The sequence below is a fragment of the Molothrus aeneus genome, chromosome 3, assembly GCF_037042795.1.
Source record: "Molothrus aeneus isolate 106 chromosome 3, BPBGC_Maene_1.0, whole genome shotgun sequence".
Taxonomy (NCBI): Eukaryota; Metazoa; Chordata; class Aves; order Passeriformes; family Icteridae; genus Molothrus; species Molothrus aeneus.
Genome location: NC_089648.1, coordinates 43402876 through 43429203, shown reverse-complemented (window position 1 = coordinate 43429203; position 26328 = coordinate 43402876). Strand labels below are relative to the sequence as shown.

The following is a 26328-nucleotide window of genomic DNA, read 5'->3' as shown; positions in this document are numbered from 1 at the left end:
CTTTATATTAGATGTCAGGAAGAAATTCTTTAATGTGAGGGTGGTGAGGCACTGGGACAGGTTCCCCAGAGAAGTGGTAAATGCCTCAACCTTGACAGTGTTAAAGGCCCAGGTTGGATGTGGCTCTGAGTAACCTGGTTTAGTGAAAGGTGTCCCTGCCCATGGTGGAGAGGTTGGAACTAGATGATCTATAAGGCCCCTTCCAACTCAAACCATTCAGTGATTCTATGAATTATGCTTGATTGTGTCTGCCTCCAGGTAGCCCAGCTGTACACTCATACAGCTTCACTGACCTCATCAGAATTACTCCTGAGTTTCACTGACGCAAGCGTAAAGAGATCATGCCCTTATGGGAGAAAGCAGACAGGGAAAAGAAATCTTAACTCCCTCATTTTAGATCCGTGCATTGCTATAGGGCAAAACAGCTCCCATCTCTTTGCTTATAGCAAAAGCCTAGCCAAGGGAATAATGGCCTCAAGGCCTTATCAACATGTGCCCTGCAGAAAGGTACTGCCTCATCATTTCACAATGCCCACCAGTGAAAGGTGACTGCTGTGTTGTCATAGGGTACAGAAAGAACTAACAATAGAGAAAAATATATTAATGCAACCTAAAGAACACAATAAAGCACGGTTCTTCCTGATAATCACAGTAACTCTATAAATTCAGAGACCACAGGTGTGTCCTTATAAATGATAATGTTCTAATAGGAAGCATATATGTACATCAATTAAGAACAAAGGGCATGGAGTAGCTCAGAGTAGCAGTCTCCCAAACTACAAAACTTCAGCAGGCTCCTAAAACCAACAGCAAAACACAATCTATTCCTTGACAACAAAATTACCTTGGGTGAACAAGGTGTTCAAGCCACTACTCTGAAACACAGATTGGTTTACAGTTCAGTTAGCAGCCACAAATCCACATTAAACACACAGATTTGTTAACTTACTTTTGCTTAAAACATTAAAGAACTTCATACACTCCGAAAAAGTGACAATCTTTGTATATCCTAGAAAGGTTTTAATATTACTTCATTATGCTGCAATCAGATGGTATTTTAAACACCAGAATTAGAAATGCCATGGGGAAATGTCAGGCAACATACCAAGATTATTAGCAAGTGATGGGAAGCACAGAGAAGCTGGCTTTCTTCTCTCTCCTTCAGAATTGTTTATCACGGTGGCTCACAAGATTACAGAAGGTGGTGCAAGAAGGAAAAAAGAAGTAGCATATTAGTAAATTAATAACAATTCGAGAATGCTTAAGAGCATTTAATATAAGCACCATAATTTGGTATGCAAACACTGAATTGCATAGGTAGCACTCAATTCCTTCACATTCATTCTAACATATTACAATTGAACACTACTGAGCAGTCCCTTCTTTTTTTTTTTTTTTAATCAGAAGAGAATCCTTTTTTCTCTCTACATGAAATTCCTCCCACCTCTTGCTTACAAATGAAGCCAGATCAGAAAATGCATTCCAAGAGTGCAGCTCACGGGGGTTTGATCAGACCTGCATAAAACCTCTGAAATGCATATAGTGTGATGAGGGTTCCTCAGCACCACTTAATTCTACAAATCTCCTCCTGCTGGGTACATTACTTAGCAAGGTAGATGAAGCTCTGCTCAATGCACAGCTGATGAGCTGAGTTGGAAAAAACAAGAATATAAAGACTAGACCTCTAACTACATAAAGACGTGCATTATATTTTCTCCAGAAATACCACAAAGTTAGTGGTGGTACTTTTACAAAAGCAAAGGACACTTAAAATTTCATAGCACTTACCTTTCTCAATCAAACCTTTTCAAACACACCAATGCTTACAAGTGAATAACATACAGAAAATGCTTGAAACAGATCACCTTTTTCCCAATTAAAAATTAGCATATGACAGTTTATATTCTAAGACCCTAAGAACTTTAACAGGCAATATATTCTTTCAAATGCAATTTAACATCACAGTTGAGATGGCCACAATACACAGAGTATCCCCACACTACTTCAGAAGGCTTTATGCTTTTACCCAAATGGAGTAACATCTTACCACATCAGAAGGCTTCAAGTTGCTACCCATATAGAACACCATCATATCACTTCAGAAGACTGCATCTACTTTTGTTGTTTAGCCCAACCTTTTATACCCTCATTTGATGCATTGCACCTGTGTGCCCTCTGTTCCCTTTGGTGGTTGGTCAGTGCCCCTGGGCACTCCAGGTCTCATTGCCTTCAATGCTGCTCACCTGCTTCTCACAGCCTGGGCCCATTGGGGATGAGGCTTGGCCACAGCCCCACTCCCAATCACCACAAACTGTGTGCTTACAGTTTAATAGCAGCCATCAGCAGAGGTGATCTCAGCTGCAGTGTGGCTATCAGAATTTCACCTACACAGACCATCTATGTCATGAGAAAATAAAGAGACTACTTGAAATAGGTTTGGATGTCAGTTCAAAAAAGCACCCTTCAGAGTCTAGCATGGAGCAAATCTCCATGAGGCTCAGCTTCAACACTGAATAATTACAATGCCAACTAAGCATATTTCCTAATAGACATTCTGGGATAATATTTTTCCACAAAACACTTGTTCATAATCAAATCAAGAACAAACATTTTCCTCTCTGTAAAAGGTGTCTCTGTTCCTCCAATTAACTTCCAAGGGAAATCCCAGCTTTCCTCTGAAACCAAACAAGGATGGAACAGAAAGCAGAAAGGTATAAAACTTTTGTCTTGCAGCTCTCCATGGGAAAAAACAGAACCTGAACACTTTCCAGCTTTTACAACTTCCAGTTTATCTTTCTGGCTAGAGTATTTAAATAATGAACCCTGTTGCTGAACACAACAAACAAGACTAGTTTTCTTGTTTTAGAACCAACTTTCTGCCCCTTGCAGTATGTTTGGCATTTTTAGGCATGGAAATATTCATATTTCTGAAGGTTTTAAGTTATGCTAAAAGTAAGGTCATTTGAAAGTTTCATGAAAGAAAAGGATACACAGAAGCCACAGGGAATGTGAAAAAGTGCAGTAAAACTGGCCTTTTGGTTTGCACCACTCCCAGCCAGCCCCTTTGCTCGGTGATCAGAATCTCAAGTGTTAGAACCATCAGAAAAATAATATCAATTCCTGTTAAACCAGTTATATCCTCCAAACACTCTGACACTGTTGTAACTGCAGTGGTAGCAGCTCTTACCAGCTCAGCAATTGCTGTGATTACATCCAGATCATACCGTGTCAGAAGGAATGTGATACAGAGTTAACACACACTCTCTAAGAAGGCACTGGTAAATATCATCAGGCACAGAGTTGGACATCCAGCTGCATTTCCTCCCTCTGCTGCCACACCTACAATGGTTTAACCCAAGCAAAATAAAATCAGAGAGGAATAACAAAATGTTGAAATCAGGGGACACTCACAATGGATAAAATTAGGCATTTAAATAAATCTCTGCAGAGATTTATTTTTAAAAATCCCAGACTTTTATCAGCATTTCATATTTCTACTGCATGTTAAATGATTGCCAAATACAGCAGTCTTACAAACAAATCTGTTATTTCTGTCACAGCTATGAAGCTTTTCAACAATATGTGGAAATAGTTTTACAGAACTGGTGCTGGAATTGTTATCTTTGGCATCATTTTGTCCATCTGCTGACATCAGTTGGGATAAATTTTATTTCTGATTTTTTTGCCAGGCTTTTCTTGGTTTTGTCACAAGCCATGTTCCCTTTATGGCTTTATGCACCGACTTCCAGGTCCAGAACCATGCAATCTTGAATGCAAACTGATGGGAGACATCACAGGTTTTAATATCAGAAATTTATTTTTAATCTGAGGTTAACCAAATTTCGGATGAGAGGCTCAGTGAAGCCATGGAGTTTCTACCCTTGGAGGTATTCCAAACACAATTGGGCAAAACCATGAGCAAAATGCTCTAAGCTGGCCCTGCTCTGGGGCTGAATCGCAGGACTCTTCCAGTCTGCATCGTTCTCTGGTTCTGCAGCTAGGATCCAGCCCACACACATCACTGCAGCTTTCAGTACCTTCTGCTCATGGGAGTCCTGCACTTTCCCTAACTTCACTCACTCCAGATACGGTAAAATCTTAAAGTGGAACAACTCTGGTTGTTCTCGTTGTTCCATCTCTTGTTGCTGTTGGTTTGTTGGTTCCCGGATAGTCTCCGGGGAGCCCCCTAAGCTGCGTGTTCGCTGATGGCAGCAGCAGGCAAGGAGACTCCACACGGCTTCTGAGGACTAATGAGATGAGGGTTTATTGGGGATCCTACCCCCGGGAGCTGCATGGTTTCTGACGGAGAAGTGAGGGAGGGGGAGAGAGGGAGAAATAAGGCTAAGAGAGAGCCCGGTCTCCCCCGCACAGCTTAACAGGGAGATTCAAAGTGGGCGCGGAATAAGCCTTGGGCCAATGGAATTACAGATACATGACACTGCGGGGGAGGATCACAGGCTTGGAATAAACCGTACGTTTTCGAGGGGTGAGACAGAGCATACCGTTTAAATAAAATGTAACTCCAAAATCTCTTCACTGTGAAGAGATGTTTGGTGGGTCCCCACTCCCAGCCCAGGCTGTTACCTCGTTGGGCTCAGCACAAAGCCAGCAGCAGCCCTGGCACACTGAGGTGCCTCCATCTCTCCACTGCGGCTGCCTTCCCACCCTGGCTGGTGCCTGGACTGGTTGTTGCCAGGAGAAAAGGCTGGGCCTGCCCCACACCTGGGTGATCCCTTCACGGGACACTGCCCTGCGAGGCACCTGCCTGGATGGGTGACACCATCCTCCATGGCCACAACAGCTGCTTTCCTCACGGACACCAGCCACACGCCGGCATGGCCGCTCCCGCAGCTGGCGCACACTCAGCTGTATCTATCATAGAATCATTTGGGTTGGAAAAGACCTCTAGGCTCATTGTGTCCAACCACTATCCCAGCACTGCCAAGCCCACCACTAAACCATGTCCCTAAATCCGACATTCACATGTATTCTAACTGCCTCGGGGAGGGTGACTCTATCACTTCCCTTCAGTTCCAATGCCTGACCACCCCCATGGTGAAACAATGTTTCTAAATATCCAATCTAAACCAGCAAACCTCGAGGCCATTTCCTCTAGTCCTGCCACTTGTTTCTTGGAGCAGAGGCCAACTCCCACCTGGATACTGTCTAGGACAACGTCCCCCTCCTTTTCTCCAGACTAAACACCTCCAGCTCCCTCAGCTGCTCCTCACAGGACTTGTGCACCAGACCCTTCACCAGCTCTCTAGCCATTCTCTGGATTCGCTCCAGCGCCTCATGCACTGCAGGGCACAGAGCTGGACACAGGATCTGATCCTTTCCCTGGTCCTTCTGGCCGCACTACTCCTGACACAGGCCAGGGTACCACGGCCCGCTGGACACGGGGCTGTCTCGCAGCTCTCGCCCGGCGGCTGCAGCCCCTTTCCCGCCGGGCCGCTCGCCGGCCGGGGCCGAAGGCGGGGCACAGCCGGGCCCGTGCACGGGCCCGTCCCTCGCCGCCGGGGCGGGAACTTCCCGAGCCTCGGGAGCAGCCACTTCCGGGTGAGCGGCGCGCGCAGCCCACGTGGGCCCGGCGGGAGCCAGGTCGGTGGCGGGGACCGGGGCCGGGATCGGCACAGGGACAGGGACGCGTGTCACCGCCGGGCTCTGTCCCCTTCCTCCCCGGACGGGCCGGCCACACGTGCGCGCCCGAGCGGCAGCGGGGCCGCGCCGGGGCCGGGAGAGGCGGCTGGTTGCCTGCGGCTGCTCCATCGGCGGGCCTGCTGTGGTTTTCTCCCCCCAGTTTTCTCCGGAGGTTCCTTTCCCCGATACTCAGAGCCATGACGTCCCTGGCGGAGCAGCTGAAGCGGCTGGCGCTTCCCCAGACCGATCCCAGCCTCCTGGACCGCAGCGAGGTGGCATCGCTGCTCTTCACCTGCAAGGAAGCCGCGACTATTGACAGGGACACGTTTTTTGCCATCGGTGAGTTTGGCTGCTTAGATGCCACTGGTTTTAAAAACACTCCAAAAAAACAGATGGAGGAAGATGAATAGGAGAGGCAAACCCGTATTCAAAAAAGGCTAAAAGAATAGTTGAAGAAGCTACCGGCTGGTCAGCATCACTCCAGTCCTCGGGAAAACCAGTTCCTCTACGAGCATGTTTCTGGGCAATTGAGGGTAAGGTGGTGGGGAAGAGTCAGGGATCACCAGGATGCTCAAGGACTGAAGAATTTGCCCAATAAGGGAAAGTTGATGAGAGGAATATCTCTGGTCTCAGTCAGTCTGGAGAAGAGAAGGCTTTGGATGTGTCTCATAGGAGCCAGCCATTGCCTTTGACGATATTCCCAGAAGATGCACCAGGCATGCATGGCTGGAGGACAGGAGACAGTGGGAATAAGTTGGAAAAATAGGAGTTAAAACTGGATAGAAGGAAAAGGTTTTTCATTGTGAGGACAGTCAAGCATTTAACAGGATTGTCTGGGGCGATTGTGGTTGAGAAAAGAAAAAAAGTGACTTTTTTGAAAACTTTGACAGAATAATGCCCTGAGCAACCTAGTCCAATTTTGGAGACCCTTTTAACCCTGCTTTGAGCAGAGCCTGGGACTGGAAATCTCCCAGTGTGCCTTCTGACATGAATTCTTGTTTCATGCAAACTTGCTGATGCTCTGCTCTTGGGTAACGTTATGGGCACAAATAATGTGAAGTGGCAGTAGCCTTTGCCGTGTTGGCACACTTCAAACTCTTTATGCTCTATCTCTTTCCATTTTTGTATAAATTTTTATCCAGGCATGTGATACTCTTGAATAAGAAAGCTGTTTTCTAAAACCAGGCAGATTGATATCATGTTTCCGTTTTAAGTAAGAGGGTTGTAGATCTATATCTTTGATGCAGCACAGTGTGTTTTTTTGGTTTCTTAAATAGTTACTCTAGAACTGCTTGGCTGAGTTTGAGGATGGAGTTTTTATGGTCTCTCATCCAATATTGCATCTATGATCCAGTATTTGATCATTCCACTGTTAGAAAAAATAAAATCCATACATCATTGAGTTTGAGTTTCCTGTGTTCAGCTTGCATCTGTTGTCCTCCCATCCTTCCACTGTGCATCTCTGAGAAGAGTGGCTCCATCTCCTTGATAACCCACACTATATCCTGTTAAGTAGCTGCAGACAGCAGAAAGATTTCCTTTTGACTCCTTCTTCTCCAGGCTGAACAGTTCCTCCTTTCCCTTTTATGTTGTTTTCCAGCCCCTAGACCATGTCAGCATTCCTCTGCTGAACTCACATCCAGAAATGTTTTTTCTTCTACTGATGATCTTCAGATTGCACACAGGGCTCCAGCTGCAGCTCACAAATGGAAGGGGCAGTTCCCCCCTCCCCCAGCCTGCTGGCCATGCTCTCAGGGACAGCACAACCCAGGATGCTGCTGGCCTTCACTGCTGCAAGAGCACTCTGCTGATAGTTGTTAATGTTCTTTTTCTTTGTCAGTTCAGAAATAGTTCCAAGTATATCAAAGGTTTTGATCTTAGGCCTCTTTACTCTTTGTTTTGGTTTGCTTGGTGAGGATGACATGTACCAGTATAGCAGAAAAGTTGGATATGCCAGTGGGGAAGTAAATGGGTAGGACTGGAGAACAAAAACTATTCTGTTAAAAGCATTCTTCCCATTTATTTTTTTCCCCCACAGGGTGCACTGGCTTAGAAGAGCTGATGGGCATTGATCCTTCATTTGAAGAGTTCCAGTCCAGTTTGTTTAGTTCCACATCCAAAGGCCTTGAACGCAGTGTTCAGACTAAAGCAGTAAATCAGCAGCTGGATAAGAATATTTCACTGTTCCTCATTCACCTGTCCCCCTACTTCATGCTTAAGCCAGCCCAGAAGTGCCTTGAATGGCTGATTCAGAGGTAATCCACTGAATATCCTACATGTCAGTAGATAAGGCTAGAAATGCAAGATTTATTTGTCCCCAGTGAGAAAAATTTTGAATAATTTTACTTCAGCTTTCTGAAAATAGGATAGAATGTTAATGATGTGCATTTAGACTTAGTCCTTACGGGGCCAGATGCTCTTCTTTGCTAATTAGATTTTTGTCTTTTGATAAATTTCTGTGATTATTTTGATCTGTCATGATATTCTGTATAAAAGCAATTTCACCAAAGTTGCCCAGCCCTAGGGATCTTACAGAGCACACAGAGAGGCACTTCTATATTGTGTTTTTAGAAGTGGGCTTTGTAAAATAGCAAAGTTTCAATATTAAGACGAACCACGAACCTTAACTATTCTTATTTCAAGGTTTTGTAAGAAGGTGTGAAGAAAAAAACAATGAAGTATTTTGTGATGTTATATTTATTTATATAAATTAATCTATCCAAATGCAGAAAGTGCAGTACTTCTTATCATGAAAGAGTGTGTGATTTTCCTGAAACGTACTTCTCTGAGTCACATTTGTTCTATGCATGTATTTACTGAGAGATTCATACTAGATTTTTGTAACATCTGATTTACTATTGAAGCCTGTGCAGAAGAAATTGTTGTTGTACAGGGACCTAAAATTGCTGATAGTGAGGGGAAAATATATGCTTGCACTGTTTTTTCTTCTAGCACATACAGGCCACCTTGAGTTTCTGGACTGTAGGTGGACCATAGATCTGAGTCAGTCTGACAACCATGTCAGGTCTTGCTTAAAAGCAAGTAAACAAGGTATTCTGAGAAGAATGTGGAGGGGTCTTTTTTCCTTTTTGGCTTCCAGATACTTTTTAACTACATATGTATGTTCTTTTCTTTAGATTTCACATTCATCTCTACAATCAAGACAGTTTGATTGGTTGTGTTCTGCCATATCATGAGACTAATCTATTTGTGAGAGTTATTCAACTTTTAGATATAAAAAGCCCAACTCATAAATGGCATTGGATGGATCCAATACGGGTAAAGTACTTAACAGATGCGAGATAGAAGGACCTTGAGGAACTTTTTTTAATAATATCTTGACACTTCTACTCTGCTTATGAATATGGTCCACCAATTTATGTGGTTAGTTTTAGAACTGTACTGAAAGGTTTAATTACAGGAATGGAGCCTGGATGCCCACATGTTATTTCTGCTATCATTCTTTAAAGGTGAAGTTGATATTAAAAAGCTTTGACTGTAATTACTCTTTGTTTTGGCTAAGTTAAAGCACACTTAAGGTGTAAGTATTTGCTACTGCTAGGAAGATACATCAATTACTAAAATCTAGGTTTATTCGCATGTAGTTTAAATGTAATTCTCTTCATCATCTGTCTTAATGTAGACACAAAACATTCTAAAGCAGTGTGTAGCAATCCATTACATATTTCAGTTTCAATGGTGTTAACTGATCAGTAGGATTAATTTAGAGATTATAGTAATTTTTACTTTTTGTGCTTCACTTTACTCAGAGTGTTCTAACTTTACTTTTTTTCCACTGTGTAAAGAAACCTGGAGTCCCTCTGGCAAGGGGTACTGTCATTACACACTGCTACAAAGACCTGGATTTCATGGATTTCATCTGCAGGCTGGTGGCAAAATCTGTGAAGGTTGTTCATTTATTCTAGAGCATTGTTTGCTGTCACTTTGTCTTCCTGTGTTTTTATAGTAATGTGCTATTTCTTAGTATTTTGAACTCATTCATCAGTATGAAGATTTCTTTTATTATAACTTGTGAAGATGACAGTCTGTCAGAAGTTCTTATAGGGAAGTGACTGAGAACCAACGAGCCATGACAAAACAATTTAGCCATACTGTATTATTTACTGTGTTGCCTCAGGGTACTTAATTGTCTTAATTTCTTCCATAAACTCATTCCTGCCATTAGTCTTTTAACTGTGCTCTGAATTTCCATGTCTCTTCTGGGGGTTGTCATGGGTGTTTTAAATACACATTTTCAAATATTAATGAGAATTTGAAATTGAGAATGTTAGATGGTGGGCAATTTTTTTTTGTTTGTTTTTTTCAGTTAATGTCAAATAGAGGGCTAGTTCTGTAGTCTCAAAAGGGTAAGATGTATGACAGATCCAGTTATTTAGAGAACTGGGATGCAATTGCTGTCAAACTAAGCAAAGCAGACACAGTAACATTCACAGGTGTAGAAAGAGGTGTTAAACATAACACCATTTAGCTTCTTGGCTGTCCAGCTCTGAGTCTTGAGCAGTACACCAGGATCACAAGTGATTTTGGCTGCCTTACTCTGATTAACCACATTGGCACCCATTTCTGTCTGTGAGGAGGAGCAGTAACCTCTGGTGAGGGTTGCTGCTGTGAGAGGAGATGACTTCAGTTGTGCCAGCAGGAGCTGCTGGAGCTTGCAGGCTGGAGTTCTAAGATTTTGGTGGTTTGAGAGAAGCCATATGTGCATGTCCACTTGCCCTGATGTCTGAACAACCAATTTTTTTCTGTGATCCAGGTCTTTTCAGAGTGTCCTGGCAACTCAGCTCAACTGAGAGTTCTCCTTGTGTTTTATGCTTCCACCATTGTGTCAGCTCTTGGAGCTGCAGAGAAGATAACAGACACTATGGTCTCTCTGCTGCTCCCTTATGTCCAAAAGGTGGGTGAAGCTCTGTTTCCCTCTTGTGTGATGAAGTGTGCTGTGTTCTGCAGATGTGCATCTGCAGATAACCTCTGAGGGAGGCATCCTGTGTGATTCATACTGTACCACTCAGCCTGATTTGAAACCTCAGGCAGGTGAAGGCCCATGGGAAATAATGCTTTTTCACACCTCAGAGGAGCACTTTAAGAACTGTTTTCTACTCTGCATGAGGAATGGAGCTGTGAGAAATGGATACACGGTTTGAAAGTGTCCTTGCTTTGAGATTTATCACACTAAACCATGAGGGAATTGTGTCAGGGTAGATAGCCTGCTTTAATATCCTCTCTTGTCCATGACTGTTGCTTTGTCAACAAACAGAGCAGTAATCAATAAATGTGTCTTCTTTATCTGTGGACCCTGCATGACAGCTTTTTTTTTGAAAGTTGAGTTTATAGATACCTTAAACATTAACACATGGAAAAGAACATCTGTGGATGTCAGAATAAAAATTATTTTTATGTTAATGTACTCTTTTGTGTTATTCTGTGTTAAAAATTCACCTTTGTCTCTTTTTCTAGGGCTTGAAATCCTCTGTACAGGATTACAGAGCTGCAACATACATGATAATCTGTCAGATGACAGTAAAAGTGACAGTGGAGACTTCCTTAGTGCATTCCTTGATGGTACAGATAAGCAAGACATTATTTAAAATGCCCTCATTAATCAGGGATGGGCTAGCTTGCTTGAACCTACTTCTGCAAACTCAGAAAGGAGATAAACTTGGGAAGAAGTAAGTCTACATGAATCAGATTTTCCCTCTTTCTAAAATTCCAAACTGTGCTTTGATAATTAGAAATTTTTATATCCTCATCATGAAAGGGATACTTCCCTGTCAGAAGTTATAGTAGTTGACATTTCAAAGGGCTTGCAAGCTCCTTTGGCTTACTTTGAAAATTTGTATGCCCACTGCAGCAGGGGAGTGTCAGTGGTGTGAGCTCATCATCTCTTGGTGCCTCTGCTACTTCTCTTAGTAAGGGATTGATGTCAGTGTGCAAAACTGAGCTCTGTCCAGTAAGAGGTTTTCTGGAAAGTGCAAAGAAGTTCTGCCCCTTCAGTGGAAGGGCTTTGAGTTAGTGTAGTTTAACACCTGAGGCATAAGTGTTTCTCTACCACTCCTTGTTTGGTTTCACTTCAGCTGAGGTGTTCTCCTGGAGGCTTGTGTGGGAGATTCCCATCCATCTGTCTGCCCTGCTCTGGCACAGTTGTCTTCTGCTGGTAACATGCATTTGAACATAGTCCCACATGCTACAAGGAATTTGCTTGCTGGCAGAGAGGAGTATTCCAATAGGAAAAATCTTCTGAGGGATATATAGAGTGATTACTTTCTAGATGCTTAAACACTGTCATAGGTTAAAAAGTGCAGGTATGGGGTCGATGTGTTATGCAGCATCCAGCCAGGTGGGTGTAAAAGGAGACAAGGTGAGGCTTTGTGTGAGCCAAAAGCGAAATGGCTTCTCCTCAGAGGATCTGTCATTGCATGATTACTTCTCATCCCTTTTGTTGCTTCTGGGGGATAGATATGCTCCTTGCAGTGTGAGGATATCTTCTGTAATTCATACAAGTATTTTTCCTTCTACTACCAGCTTTGCAAAAAATGTAGGTAGGTTCACTGTGCTGTTGCAGCAGCTGTGCTCAACATGGCTGGCAGTACCCTCATTTCTTCGTGGATATTAAATTTGCCAATAAACACCTGGCATTAAGTGGAGCCCGTTGAATCTTTTCAGTGTTTGTTTACAATGGGGCTGTTACCTGATGCTGAAAATTGAATCCTCATGAAGTCTGCATAGTTTTGAAAGATGAGCATACATACTTTTCTTTTTTTCCCCCTTTTAATTGTGCAGGCCGTTTAATTATCTGTGCAAAACTCCAGAACTGGTAACGCTTTTGCAAGGCCTGTCAGCAGGCTATGATATCTCTCCTCTCCTCCGCTACCTGTTGCCTCACCTTGTTCACACCATCATGAAAAGTGATACAGGTAAGTTAGCACAGGTTCTCTGTAACACTTGGATCAGCCTTAGGATGGATAACTGTGGTAGATGTCACAGCTGTGTAATTGCTTCTTCCATTGAAACTGTGCCAGTACCTGTGAAGACCTGATTGAGCTTTTGTGTGTTTGTTTTTTTTCTTCTATTTTCTTTTTTTTTCTTCTTAGAGGTGTATTGTAGTACTATGAAATCTTGGGTAGATTGCATGTACTCCATACGTGGTTAATTAGGGGACAGCTGTGTTTACCCAGTGATTAAATGTGCCTGGGAACAGTCTGGGGCAGCAAGGCTGACTGGCATGCAGTTATAGCCTGTGTCTGTGCTAGAGAGTCTGTTTGCACTGTGGCTTTGTAATGCTGAATCACGACTGGGAAAGCTGTTTTGTTAAAAAGGTCCAGATTCACACCAAGGAATGTTCTAGGGTAGTTGCTGGCATAGCTTTTAGCAGCAGATTTGGAACATGCCAAAGCATCCTTGAATTTATTGGCAGCAATCCAGGCTTTGGCATTTTAATGATGTTGGTATAAAGCATTGCTAATGGACCACAGAGAGTTAGTGCTGCTGTGGTCTTCAAGTTGTGTGCTTGGTTCAGCAGAGGATGATGCCTGTAGAAGCTGTTTGCTTTAATGAGTAGGAGGGGGCTGTTTTCTAACTATTGTTCATCTTTTATGATTGTCCTTAGAGGAGCAAGAAGAATCTGAGGAGATAGAAAATGACATTTATATCAAGCATCTTCAAGCTATTCTTGAGAGTATACCACTGGAAAAGGATTTAGATTCCCTGTTGGCTTCGTGAGTTGACTTCAGTTCTTTTTTCAGTTCTCTTTTCTTTCAGTAGTGCAGTCACTTCCGGTTTAACTATAAATAACTCCTGACAATGGCATTAGCATTATATGAGCATGTTTTTATGAGTTCATAAGTTAAGTCCAGATCTGGATTTTGAAATTTTGAAACATTCAGTAACCCAGAAGAGCCATTCATTTAGCAGTTGTGGGAATAGTTGTGGGACAGAGTGAAATTTGAGGCCAGCAGCAAATCTGTACTTGCAGTAAATAATGTATATTAATCCTTATCTGTTAAGCACTGTGCTTTATAACAGTAATGAAAAGATACCATGCAAAACATGGTGGCTTTTCCTTTTGTTTGTAATTTTAGCAAGTTTCTTGAAGAGTTTATCTCCTGTGGCACAGAGATTGAATCTAATCCCACCAAAATGGCTGCACTCAATCAAAAGATCCTTCCTCTCATCAGACTTCTTGAGAGAAAGTAAGTTCCAGTTTTCTGTGACGGACCCAAGTCTGTAGAGTGGTGATATCAACTATGATCTTGGATTATTGGGTGTAGTAAGCACAATAGTCTTGCTGAAATAGATACAAAAGTAATAACTGACTCCTAATCTCTGTCCAAATTTTGTTTTACTGATTGTCCTTATATATTTTGTTATCACTGTAATACATGGACACAGACCTACTGGATGTACAGCTCTTTACTTTGTAGCATGACCTTCTCTGCTCATTACGTCTCCTAGTGGTCTGCATATCATTCATTTGTGTTAAGATATAATGGTTTATTGCCTTTGCAAAACCACTTAAACTATCTGGTTTGGATGAATGTGTGTGCTTTCAGTTTCCTTGGTTTTCCCTGTATTTCTCCTGTAAATACATGTTTTTCTATAATCCTCTGCAGAAAGTATTGATGGTTTTGTCTTTTGGCAGGTATCCTAAAGCCTTAGACTCTGTGTTGGAGAAGCACCTGGAAGATTGCACAGATGAGGCTGACCAAAATCTTTTTCATCAATTTATTTCTCTTTCATTAAGCTGTGGCAAGTACAAGGTAGGTAGGATTATGATCCTAACTCTTATATGGTTATACTGTCAGAAGGCTGATTTTTAACATAGTTCTGCTCTCTATTACTCCTTATGAACAAGCTATCTACCGTTCCTACAAAAAAAAAAAAAAAAAAAAAAGAAAAAAAAACCAACAGCAACAAGAAAAAAAACCAACCCAATACCAAAGTCAAGGATCCTAACTTGATAAAATATTTGGAGGGGGGAGCTTGGCCAAAATTGTGGTTAAATAAAAGCTATCAGGTCTTTTAAGTTTTTTTTTCATAAGGACTCGTAAGCGTGAGATTTTTCCCCTGGTTAAAATGTCTGCATTTCCACCTGCTCCAATTGCTACCAATAATTTTTTTCTTAGACACATGGCCACTAAATACACTGTAGGGGTCAATAGTGACAACACAGTGGTGCCCAGCAAGGCCTCAAGGATGTTGTCAGTGGCAGAGGAGTCTGTTTTGGGAAAGCTGAGAAACAACTTTATCACTGTTGAGAGAAGATGGCTTGGTCCTTTTCCTTGCACTGATTTTATGAACGTTTGCAGTCGGTAACAGGGAAGAACAGAGTGACCACAGAGTTCTTCCTGTGCCATTCCTGAAGAGCAATTGAAACTCACCCTAACACAGAATAACCATTACTACAACAGATCTGGCCAAGGAATTTATTAGAAGAGCTGGTTAGTATTATGGCTGTTGTTTGCAATGATTGAAGGACTGAAAGCAAACATGACAAACTACAAAAAGAAGCGCTTCTGTATTTTTGTACTTATTTAACAAAGACACAGATTCTGTGCCAGAGTAACGAGTGGATTAACAGAAACACAAGGCATGCAGAACAAAGGCATATGACTCTCTTCCAGCTTTTAAGGTTCCTGAGATAAGTGCACGCAATTGGACTAGCAGGGATGCCTTTTTAGCAGTTTCTGTCTGTGCTCTGTCACACTGACATTGTCACTAGAGCTTTCTCAGAATCCTTAGATAAGCGTAATGCTTTTCTAGGACATAATGGTGTCTGTGGCCTACTGTACTTTTCAAGCTATCTTCCAAAAACTTTCTGCAACAGTGAAGAAAATTAATAATTTAAAACAGTTATACAATAACATGGTACTGTAGTTTAACTTTCTAGGTCTTGATTGTGCAGGTTTTCTTCTGATACAAAAAATTGCTATAAGAATGTCTCCCATTATCCTTATGTATATTTAAAATATTTTTAACATGCACTGGGGTCACTGTGAAATCTATATTTCAGTTTCTGGAAGTCTCTGATACCTCCCTTCTGCTTAGTTTGAATCATCCTCAGCCTGCTGTGCGGGTCCTGGCTCTTCAGCATTTGAAAGATGTTATTGAAACTTCAAAGGTTTGTGTCTGAACCTCTCCCTTACAGAACTGATTTAACATAGAATGTCTTCAAAAAGCTGTTTGCCAAACTTAGCAGTTGAAGATGAGTGGTATGTGAAACTGTGCCTACCTCATCCTTACTGCTTTTCATGGTGTTTTCAGTAGGCTTCTGTCACCATTTCCCCATATTCTGGAGTCTGGATATATGTCTTGTTGATTAAGCTGCTCACATTCTCATAAAATCCAAGTTAGTTAATATTTCTAGTTTTCTTTCTTTTGTTATTGAAAGTTAGTCTGCCTGTGAGGTTTAATTTAGATAATATTACCACTTCTCTTACACTATTCAGATATTAAAAGCCTGTAAATTTTTTGACAGACAAATTATTTATTTTCCTTTTGACTCTGTTTTCCTTTATTTTTTCAGGAAGGTTTTGATCAGGCTTTCATAGAAGAAGCAATTTTTGGACGGCTCAAGGATGACAACAGAGATGTTGTGATGTCTGCTCTCAGTTCTTTGGAGGTAAGTGGGTCTTTTGGCATGCGAGATTTTACCTGGTCTCCAATGTGTGTGTCTGGAAGGTGTTCTGTGTAGTTGTCTTTCTTGTCCTTGTGTTCCTATTGCATGACTTTTGTCCTTTAACAGGATAAAGCAGCACAAATACAGGAGGCTTGTGTTGTTTGCCATTTCACAAATTCCCCCCAAATCTCTGCTCCCTGATCCTTACCAAGGGGTAGGCAGTTAAAGTGAATTTATCAATTTTGTTTTTCCTTTTTTTTTAATGTAGCTACTGAAGCATACTTAAATCTTTGATTATTATTTGAGGCACACTTCCTGCTTATTCTGTATGTTTTTCTATAAAAAGGCAAGCTGCACTATCTGTCTTTTGGATGGAAAGTGGTGCAGTCACAAGACATTACTCCAGTGAGAGGTGCTCAGCTGAGTTTTTCCATATGCGAGTCATTTGGTCAGTTGATAGTGGCAAAGTCCTGAGCTCCAGCTCAGGTTTACTGGATAGGACTCTGGTATGCATTGTACTGATTGTTTCCAGCTAGAGTAACAGTCTCTCTTCATGGCTTCTGCTAGTAGTAGTGGAGAATATTATTAGCAGTAGTGGAATTGGTCTTGTGTGTTCATTCATTTTTGATCACCAGTAAACAGGAATAGAAGCACGTGAGGGCTCCTTTAAACTTTAGTGTCTTTTGTTAATGTGCCTTTTATTTTTGTGATCCAGATGTAATATAAAGTAAAAACAATTCTTATTTAATTATAACATATTTTGCATATTGTTTATCAATTTTACCAAACATTTCCACATTCAATAAATTCTCCATACTTTAGCTATCGAGAGGGCATACTGGGCAGCCTTACTACTTCTTTTCACCTGATAGTATTTTCATTTCATGAACATCAGCAGGAATGCAGTTAGTCATGTTCGACCTCTGTTCCCACTTGTTATAGCAGATGCATTTTCCATTGTGATGTGGTCGACTGTTTTGTATATTGTTGTATTTTCATTCATTTTTCTTGATTATCGTTCAGATTTTCAGAGAACAAGTCAATCCAGAAGTAATAGTATCAAGTCTTTTGAGCATTTTCCAGAAAGCTGATCTTTCAAAGGATGGAAAGTGGTATGTTTGTGCTTTTTTTTTTTCAGTCTACATTCTTTCTGTACAAATTAATTTTTTTTAAAGTAACTATAAAGAGTAATTTAAAAACTGTGTTTTTCTGCAAATGCTTTTTGTTATGCTGTCTATGCTGAGTTACAAGAGAGATGTCCAATTATTTTCATACCATTTCCCATTAATTCCTTATTTGTTGTTACTGCTGTTTAGATACAGAAAATCACCATGGAGAATAGAGAACAAATCAAAGAAATGTTGCTGATGTGCTTGAGTAATGTATTTTCAACATGATTTGTTCTCTTTCAGGTACAAGGTTTTGGAGCAAGCAGTAAAAATTTTAGTCAAAGAGGAGATTTTGAAAGAGAAGAAAGAACTGCTAGATGCAGCAGTAATGCAGTTATTACCTTTTATGATAATCACTAATGCAAATTCAAAATCTGCAGATTGGAAAATGGCTGTTTGTTTGTCACAGTCTGATCTCTGCTCTTTACATCCTTTACTGAAAGGCTGGCCAGAAGGTAAAGCATTCCTTGTAACTAGTTTGATAATGGAAAACTTGTGGCAAGTTAGGACCTCATCCTTATTGAACCTAAACACATATTGAAGGAGGCAGGCTGTCACTATCAGGCTATCATGCAGTAACTGTGAATGGATTTGGGAAAAACTCTTTGAAAAGAGGTAGAAATTGTTTAGTATGTTTCTGACTCATTCTAAATATTATTGAGTCACCAGTATGTTAATATGTGAATTTTATACCTAGATTATTGATTTGATTTTTTTTTCCCTTGGAGTAGCTCTTGAAGAGGCAATTAAATCTACTGAGCCTGCAGAGTTGGTTGGAGCGGCCAATGAGAAAATGATTCTTCTACTTTCTGGAAATTTGACATCAGAGGACCCTTCCTTACTATTGCAAATGGTAAGTATACCATGTCAGCCTAACCTTAGAGAAGTTTTACTTTTCAGGTGGTGACTGATTACTTTTCAGGTAATTAAACAAATGTGATATTGAAGAATTTTGCATGGCTGCTTTAGGCACTAGTATGCTATCATCAAGCTGCTAGGCAAATACATGTATATATAAAAATTATATCTATCTATGTCTGTATGTATTCATGTATTTATGTACAATTTACATATATATATATATATATATATATATATATATATACACAAAATACCAAACCATAATACCATCCATGTAAAACCAATTTCTTCCTTAACGTAAGGAAAAGAACTGATTACCTTTTTTGACAAATGATTAGTGTAACTGAATTCGAGGAATTTTTACTTTAGTAAAAAAAAAAGTTCTAGAGAGTAAGCAGGTATACTGTTGGGTAGTTCATAGAAACTGATGTTTGTGCATTACAAGGTTTTAAAGAGTACAATTACAGCAGACAGTAACTTTTTACCTATGATAGAAACTAAACAGTATTACAACATGTCTTGGTTTAGAAAGGCAGGTGTCTGCTAAGGAAGGCAGGAGCCTCCCGTGAAATGGAAAATGTAAACCCCCTCCCTCTGAATTGTCATAAATTTGAAATTAAGGGGTTCTCAAGCAAAAATATGGGAGCAGGTTTAACAGTTCTTTCTTGGAGAAGAAAATTTTAAAAAGATAAAATAAACAATGCAGTAAACCAAAACAACACTGATAGAGTTAGAATACAACATGTCACCCTGTTGGTCAGGGTGCTGGTAGCAGTCCAATTGGAATTGTGGCTGCAGCCCTCCTGGAGTGGCAGATGTGGTTCTCTTGGAGCAGTGATCCTGTAGAAAGGGTGTAGTCTTCTTCTGAAGGTCTAGTGGAAAAGGCAGCTGCTCCTCTGGGAAATCCAGTGGAGAAGCCGTGCTGGTGTTCCAGAATCTCAAGACTATATCCAGGTAGGAATGCTTGGCTCCTCCCTCTGGGTGGAGCATCTCACAATAAGATGCTCTAGTTCTTATCAGTCATGCAGTGACATTCAATAGCCTGTTATCAGCAGATGTCTCCCTGGAGGGAGGATTGGTTGTGGAAGAGATATGGTAAACTGCCCACTTAACAGAAGACAGCTGCCATACAGATGGCAAATAGAATACATATGGCTTGGCAATCTAGGACACACCATTTTTCATTTACATGTTCAGTTTAGTCAGAGGGAAGTCCCACTCTTATACTGATTTTTGTTGTCCTCCACTCTTTTTTCCTAAGGTTGATGACCTGATACTCATTGCTGAAACAGAATCTGACACTGTGAGACAGAAAGTAACTACTCATATAATTGGTGCAATTCTTGTTCAGCGCTGCTGCAATGCACACATAAAGGAAAATTATCTTCCAGTGGCTATCAGAGTCTTCCGCTTCTTGGATAAAAAAATTAAGAATCTCAGAACTTGTGAACCTGCAGAGGTAAGATGTAGACAGTGTGGAGAGGGCATTTTCTTTGTACTGAAAACAGTATTAAGAAGGTTTTTAAATTGTTTTTACTGAAGACCAGGTTCAGAAACTTGAAGTGAAAAATCTCACCTTCATTTCCTCTCAGAGCAAAATCACACACTTGGCAATAGTGCCATTAAGAATTACTCTAATATTTTATGTGTGTTTCCATTGGAGTTTTCTTGACTTATTTTGTTGAGACACAGCTCTAGGGTTTTTTTCTGTGTGTAAGAAACCCATGTGAGCAGGGTTGTGTTTCTGTGTGTTCATCCCTTCATATACAAACGCATAGTGGCACATGGTAATTATTTATTCTGACCTCAGGTTATTCCATTAATGATTTTTTTTTGTATATGCAAGTATCTGAAACATAGATTATTTTTCTGGAACAGAGCTAGATGAAAGTGTTAAACTGACTGTCAAAAATGCTGCAATTCCCAATCCCTTTGAAGAGATATTTTAGAGAGACTAATATTTTACTCTTCTGTTACCTCATTTATGTACACTGTAATTATGGTAGAAAGAGCTAGCATAGGTTTTAAAACTGCAGATGCAAGTTGCAATGTAAAATCAGAAATGTAATTCACTCCATAAGGATATCTCTTTGAAGGTTGGAAATGAAATATTGCTGAATTTTAATGCTAAATTTCTGGTTTCTTTTGCATGGAATTGTGACAGAATACATTAAAATTGATTTTCATTCACAGGAAACTCCCCTAAGCTGGTCTGTTGAAACAGTAGAGGACACTTTGGTGCCTGAGGACTTGTTAATTGCATATATAGAAAAGCTCAATAGTGATGAGACTGCTCATGCAGAGGAGTCAGCTCTGGTTCTGTTCTTATTGAAAAACTTTATTAATGGCCTAAAAACTCCCCTGGCCTTTGTAACAGGTAGGTGTTAAGATTTTGCCTGCTGCTTACACCAGTGAAAAAGGAAAGGTTGTTTTTTTTTTTTCCTTCAGAAGTTGTTGGAATCATGGAAATGTTGCTTCCCTAACTTTCTCCTTTGTTACTGACATATGTAAAGATTGCTTACTTGTGAACATGAAATCAACTAAATGTATTATCCTCTTTTAACTAGAGATGTCTGGTTTCTCCTGGTTTCTGAGGGTGTTCCTATGCACCTGCTGTGTCTTAATTATAACCTGTATTTTTTAGAGAAATATTGCTGGAATCCTGAATCTCTGAAGCAAGATAGCCAAGACTACCTGCACCTCCTTTTGGGGCTGTTTGACCTGCTTGTCAGTGGAGCTAGTGAGGGAAGCAATGCTCTTCAGTACAGAGCATTGATGAATCTCTTTTTCAAGGTATTATTTTTGCATTTGTTGCTCTGAATTATGAGTCAGAGTCATGAACTATTTCATGATTGTATTACCTTTAAGGAAAACTGAGAAAAATGGTCAACATTCATGCAACACTGCTTGTGGCATTCAAGTACTGTGAGGAGATGGAAGTGTAAGCTTCACCTGGGTTACTTAACCCTAATTAAATGTAATAATAGAAAGCTAAAGTTAAAAAACAAAACAAAACACAAATGTACTAGTGGAGGCAAAGATGAAAACAACACTGATTTGCAGGACAAGATCAAGAGCCTAAGTTTGAGCAAAAAGTTTTTGTTCTATCTGGTAGCAAGACAAAAGTTGCTCTGTAAAATTTGGTAGTGTTTATATACAGAAACTGGAAGGAAAACTTCTAGGAGAAATTTTGTGTTTCCTTATTACATCATCTCATGATTTTTCACATGCATATGTAAATAACATCTGGCCTTGTATATACATGCAGCATTTACTCAATAATTTTTCTTCCCAAAAGACACTGTTTCTCTGTTTTTGTGAGACAAAGTTCTCTTTCAGTGTACTCCTTTGAAGTGGCTGGGGTGGTTTATCAAATATTTTCAGGAGTAGTTTGCCAAATAAATTAAAAAAGTGCTTTTTTCCTTTTTTTCGTTTTCCATTGTGTTAAATTTAAGGTGCATCTAGAAGATTCAGATGTTCTCTTCAAATTCCTTTCCATTTTATGGACTTACAGTTATAACCTTTCAAATCAACTGAACTATGAAGTCAGTGCAATGCTACAGACTCAGGCTCTGTATATTGGCTATGCACTGCTTGAATCACAAGCAAACCAGAAAAAGAAACAACTGCTATCACCATCATCTCCAGGTAAATTAAAAGAGTATCTGTATGTTCAGCTTCCTTTGCTAAGACAGTTCTCTCGCTGATTCACTGGTGCAGTTGTAAGTCCAAGCTTGAAGTAAGCGAAGTCACTTTTTTTTTGATTTTATAAGCATTAAAGGAGCACAGGGCTGTGCTGAAGGAGTCAGTTACAGGACATTACTGTCTGTGCAGTCTCAGGGTGTGACAGTCAGTAGCAATATATGAGCTCTGAGCTTAAACATGAGTATAAGGACTGTGATGAAGTTCAGAGTCATGCATCTGTGAGACTCATATTGGTTTTGTGTATCTTAAAGGTTTACAGTGAAAAGACACAACTTCTTAATTCCAAAGTAACGTTGATGCCTCTTCAGGGACAGCTACAGTAAAATTTTCACCACTCACTTTACTCTGTTCTTTTTCCTCCTTTCCTCATTGTTCTTGCAGTGGTGATATCTTTGCTAATTAACTTGGGTAGTCCTGTGAGTGAAGTTCGAAGGGCTGCTCTCAACTGCCTCCATTCCTTGAGAGGAATAAAGGAGTCTCTGTTTCATCCTGTCCTTCAGCATTTGGAGCAAAAGACAGAAGAGATTGTATCTGACCCTACATACATAGCACAGGTATTTTTTTAATTTAGGCGTACATTAATGCAAGTTTTGTCTGCTGCTGTGAGCTTCTATCTCACAGAAAAGAAATCAATTTAACCAGGAAAGTTGTCTTTGTATCCTATAGTGGACTGATTTATAATTTTTTTAGGAACTATAAAAACATTCAGGTGATTTATTATATGCAGAGAGCTGAGAACATAAGAGGCATTAACAGTGGTTTATTTCCAGATGAAGAACTCTGCTTATATATAGATGACCGTGTTACGAAAGCATCAAATAATTGTTCTTTTAAGGCATTTTATTGCAAGAAAATAATTTTCACTTTGCTAATGAACTAGATTATGGGAACTCTATTTGAGGATCTTGAGACACAGTCAAAACAGAAATCCCAGAAAAAAAAATTGTTGGAAGCTTTGGAAAACATACTTGATTGTGTACAGAGCCGTATTTTCCCATCATATATTGCAAGAAACTTAATGAAAATTCTTCATGAAATCCATGGTGAAGTAAGTGCTGCCTTTTGAGTTTTTTTATGGGTTCTGCACTTGAGTGAAATGCTGAAATCACATATCATTTAGTAATAATGCTGTTAAATAATTCCATAATGTATTAGATTATTAGGTATTGACACCTCCAATAATATGCAGTAAAGCTGCAAAGTAAGGTTTAATGAAACATAAAATGTTTGCATGCTCCTTCTGGAATGTAATGGCTGTAGAATTTTGCATTGGAGTTTTTAAAGAAACTCCTTTGATATTACAAAAAAATACTGTTTCAGAAGAGATTGTTACAGAAGAAATGTATAACTTTGGTAAGTGAACATTGAGTTTTCTGTACAGAATTGCAAGGTATTAAATAGTGACTGTGAATTTCTTTTATATGTATTAGCCTAGTCTCATCTAGCATATTCAGAATTCTCGAAGTGCTGGAAAATAGGACTTCAAAGTTCAAAAAATGAATTAATTTTGAATTTTTATGTTCTGTTCAGTTTATGTGTCTTGAAAAGATTATGAACTGCATAGAGGAGGTTAGTTGTTTTGCTTCACATTTGGGTTTTGTAGAAAACAGCAGTCATAAATGGGTTGGAAAATTACCTTGCTTCTGTACTTTGAAATAATAAATACTGTTCTGCAAATGACAATAGCGAAGGAGCAGATGAGCAAGTACTTGGGGTAATCTCATATTATGCCTTGTGAACAGCTGCTGCCTAAAATACTGTGTGCAGTGTGGTCCAAGAGAGGGGATGCTGCAGTAAAATGAAGCTGTGCTACTGGAAAGTTGTTAAACTGAGAATGGATAAAAACTCCTGTTATGCATTTTCTCTGTTTGCAGATGGTTCTCTCTCACCTCTTGCCTCTACTAGACCGTCTGCTAGAGAAGGTCTTTCACAAAGCTGAGGCAATGTTAAAAGATGAAGTCATTCTCCTGCATCTAATCCTTGGAAAGTTTAATGAATATTCAGCAACCCTCCTGTGCAAGAATCAGAAAAGTCTGGATTTATTTATCAAAAGTCTGCATGCTGCCAAGAAAATATATGAAGAAATTCCACCATTTCAGATCACAGCACTTGGGCAGGTATGGCTTTATGAAATACCTTTTATTTATTTTATGCTTAAAGCAGCTAGCAGTGTTTGAGATTGGATTTACAAGGGCTCTTTCAGTGTGGAGGAGTCCATAGCTTTCAACCTGTCTTTTTTTCACTACAAGATTTCACGTGTCTTCATACTATCTTTGAAACATCTAAACAGGCTGAAAAACTTGAACTCTTAAAATTATCAGAAGGAGATATTGCTGCTTGCTCTATTTTTTGCATTTTGACAAGCACAAAATAGCAATACTGTATTTGCTTGCAGATGAGTTCCTGTATCATTACAGATACTACTGTTCCACAGGTTTTAGGCTTTTGTCAGTCAGGCAAGAGCTTTACTTAATGTTTTTCATCTGAGGAAAAATTGTCAACAAAATACAGAGGTGAGAAATAGTTTAATTTGAAGGAAGCTACAGATTCGGGCCTATATTGGCCAGGTGTTGACATGTCCTTCCCAAAGGCTGGCAACAGCAAGTTTGTTCCCCACACCAGTCAGTTATGAGAAAAATTTCAGAAGTCAGTTTGTCTGTTGGATATATCATGTGTCAGTGATCTACATCTTTTTGTGTATGTTCATTCCTGGATATATACAAATATGTAGTTAATATGCATTTTTTGCAGTACTGCATGAATGGGGTGTGTCATACAGAATCCAACATATAGTAATTCAACAACTTGCAATTTTGTTACCCTCTTAAAGTAAACCTCTCTGCATCTTTTTTTCCCCCTTTTGTAGATTACAAAGCCGTTCTTTGCAGCTGTGTCAGATGGGATGGTGCAACAGAAGCTACTAAAAGTATTGTTTGACTTACTCTTAGACTGTAAGAACCCACTTTGTGCCCAGACAATCAGCAGTGTGTTTAAAGGGGTAAGTGGCAACCTCCAGAAATATGTTTAAACCCATTGCAGTGTGATTTTGTGTCACCTACATTCAGTAACACTTGTTGTTTAGGTCATTTATAGTGGGAAAGGAATGGAACCTTTTTGTCAAAGAATAGTGTTAATAGCATGAAAATTTTGTTAAATGACTGCTTTTAAAAGATGTTTCTTTCATAGCCACCTATCAGTCACTTACTACACTAAGTGAATGAATGCAGCAGAAGTCACTTCTTTTCTGCTGCACTGATTTTCATTTTCTGGGAATATGACAGGAATATGTGGATTATATACCCATATGTGCATGAAAGGGATGTGTTTTTAAAAAAGGCAGGGCACAGATATGTGATGTGACAAATTGTTCATTGGTGCATGCACTGTTACTGTTTTGTTTCAGATTACAGTGTGTGCTGAGCAGATTGTCAGAGAACTGGAACCTCCTGAGAAAACCAAAAGTCTGGCCACTGTTCAACAGACTAGAAGGCAGAAAATGCAGCAACAGAGGTAAAGTAACTAGAAACCCACAAGTATTATCCATGCAGTTTGAAAACACGAAATGTATTGTCTTAATACTTTGCATAGTTTGCACTGAAAACACAAGCAAGCATTTCTTCTTTTCACAGTAAAATAAATCCAAGCTACTTTTGGCATGGAAAAACCAACTCATGTTGCTGTTTGAGAGCTGATGGAAATACAGTCAAAATATATTTTAAAATCCAGTATATTTAATGTTGACAGTTGCTGTTATAGAATCTTGACACAGTTCACCAAGATTCTTTTTTGTTAATGGTAAAGTTAGTTTTAAATATAGATGCATGGACAAATTACATACACTTTGCTGAAACCTAACAGATGTTCGTCAAAATATTCATTAGTTGACTGAAAAACAGTATTTTGTTTCCAGTAAGGTGGTAATATAATCACTAATTTTTAAATCTTTGTCCTGTTTCTTCTCTCTATTCTCATAAGGAACTGTTTTACCCACTGTACTTACTCTCTTTAAACATTCTTTCAGCCATACTGAAACAGGATAGTGAGTTAATTTTTCTGATTTGACCGGGAATAGCTTTTCTAATTTTCCTTCACTTGACCATTTTGAATAATCATAACCAGTTAGATTGATGTGTCTGTAAACTGTACCTGTCACAGTTTACAAACAGACATACTCATACACCCCCCGCCATTGCCTGCATAGTCAGTGTGTTAACCACTAGTATTTCCAGAGAAGCAAGTTTCCTGGATGGCAAGCAGATCATAATTTGGACATTTACCTGGCAACAGTTTTTTTTTTTACCTCCCCACTTCCAGAAGTGT

General features: G+C 39.8%; 1 protein-coding gene across 1 annotated transcript in view; it reads left to right on the top strand.

Moving 5' to 3' along the window:
• The first annotated feature begins 5837 nt into the window (after window positions 1-5837).
• HEATR1 (HEAT repeat containing 1) overlaps window positions 5838-26328 on the top strand; it is a 35540-nt gene continuing 15049 nt past the window's right edge. The window contains exons 1-24 of the mRNA XM_066546792.1: window positions 5838-5979; window positions 7679-7895; window positions 8778-8919; window positions 9447-9548; window positions 10415-10555; window positions 11116-11327; window positions 12439-12572; window positions 13265-13373; window positions 13737-13847; window positions 14297-14414; window positions 15668-15775; window positions 16181-16276; window positions 17297-17385; window positions 17686-17897; window positions 18174-18295; window positions 19565-19762; window positions 20497-20680; window positions 20948-21096; window positions 21759-21951; window positions 22390-22562; window positions 22889-23056; window positions 23883-24125; window positions 24875-25006; window positions 25412-25518. Of these exons, the coding sequence (XP_066402889.1) occupies window positions 5838-5979; window positions 7679-7895; window positions 8778-8919; window positions 9447-9548; window positions 10415-10555; window positions 11116-11327; window positions 12439-12572; window positions 13265-13373; window positions 13737-13847; window positions 14297-14414; window positions 15668-15775; window positions 16181-16276; window positions 17297-17385; window positions 17686-17897; window positions 18174-18295; window positions 19565-19762; window positions 20497-20680; window positions 20948-21096; window positions 21759-21951; window positions 22390-22562; window positions 22889-23056; window positions 23883-24125; window positions 24875-25006; window positions 25412-25518 (3602 nt within the window). The remainder of the gene's footprint in view (window positions 5980-7678; window positions 7896-8777; window positions 8920-9446; window positions 9549-10414; window positions 10556-11115; window positions 11328-12438; window positions 12573-13264; window positions 13374-13736; window positions 13848-14296; window positions 14415-15667; window positions 15776-16180; window positions 16277-17296; window positions 17386-17685; window positions 17898-18173; window positions 18296-19564; window positions 19763-20496; window positions 20681-20947; window positions 21097-21758; window positions 21952-22389; window positions 22563-22888; window positions 23057-23882; window positions 24126-24874; window positions 25007-25411; window positions 25519-26328) is intronic.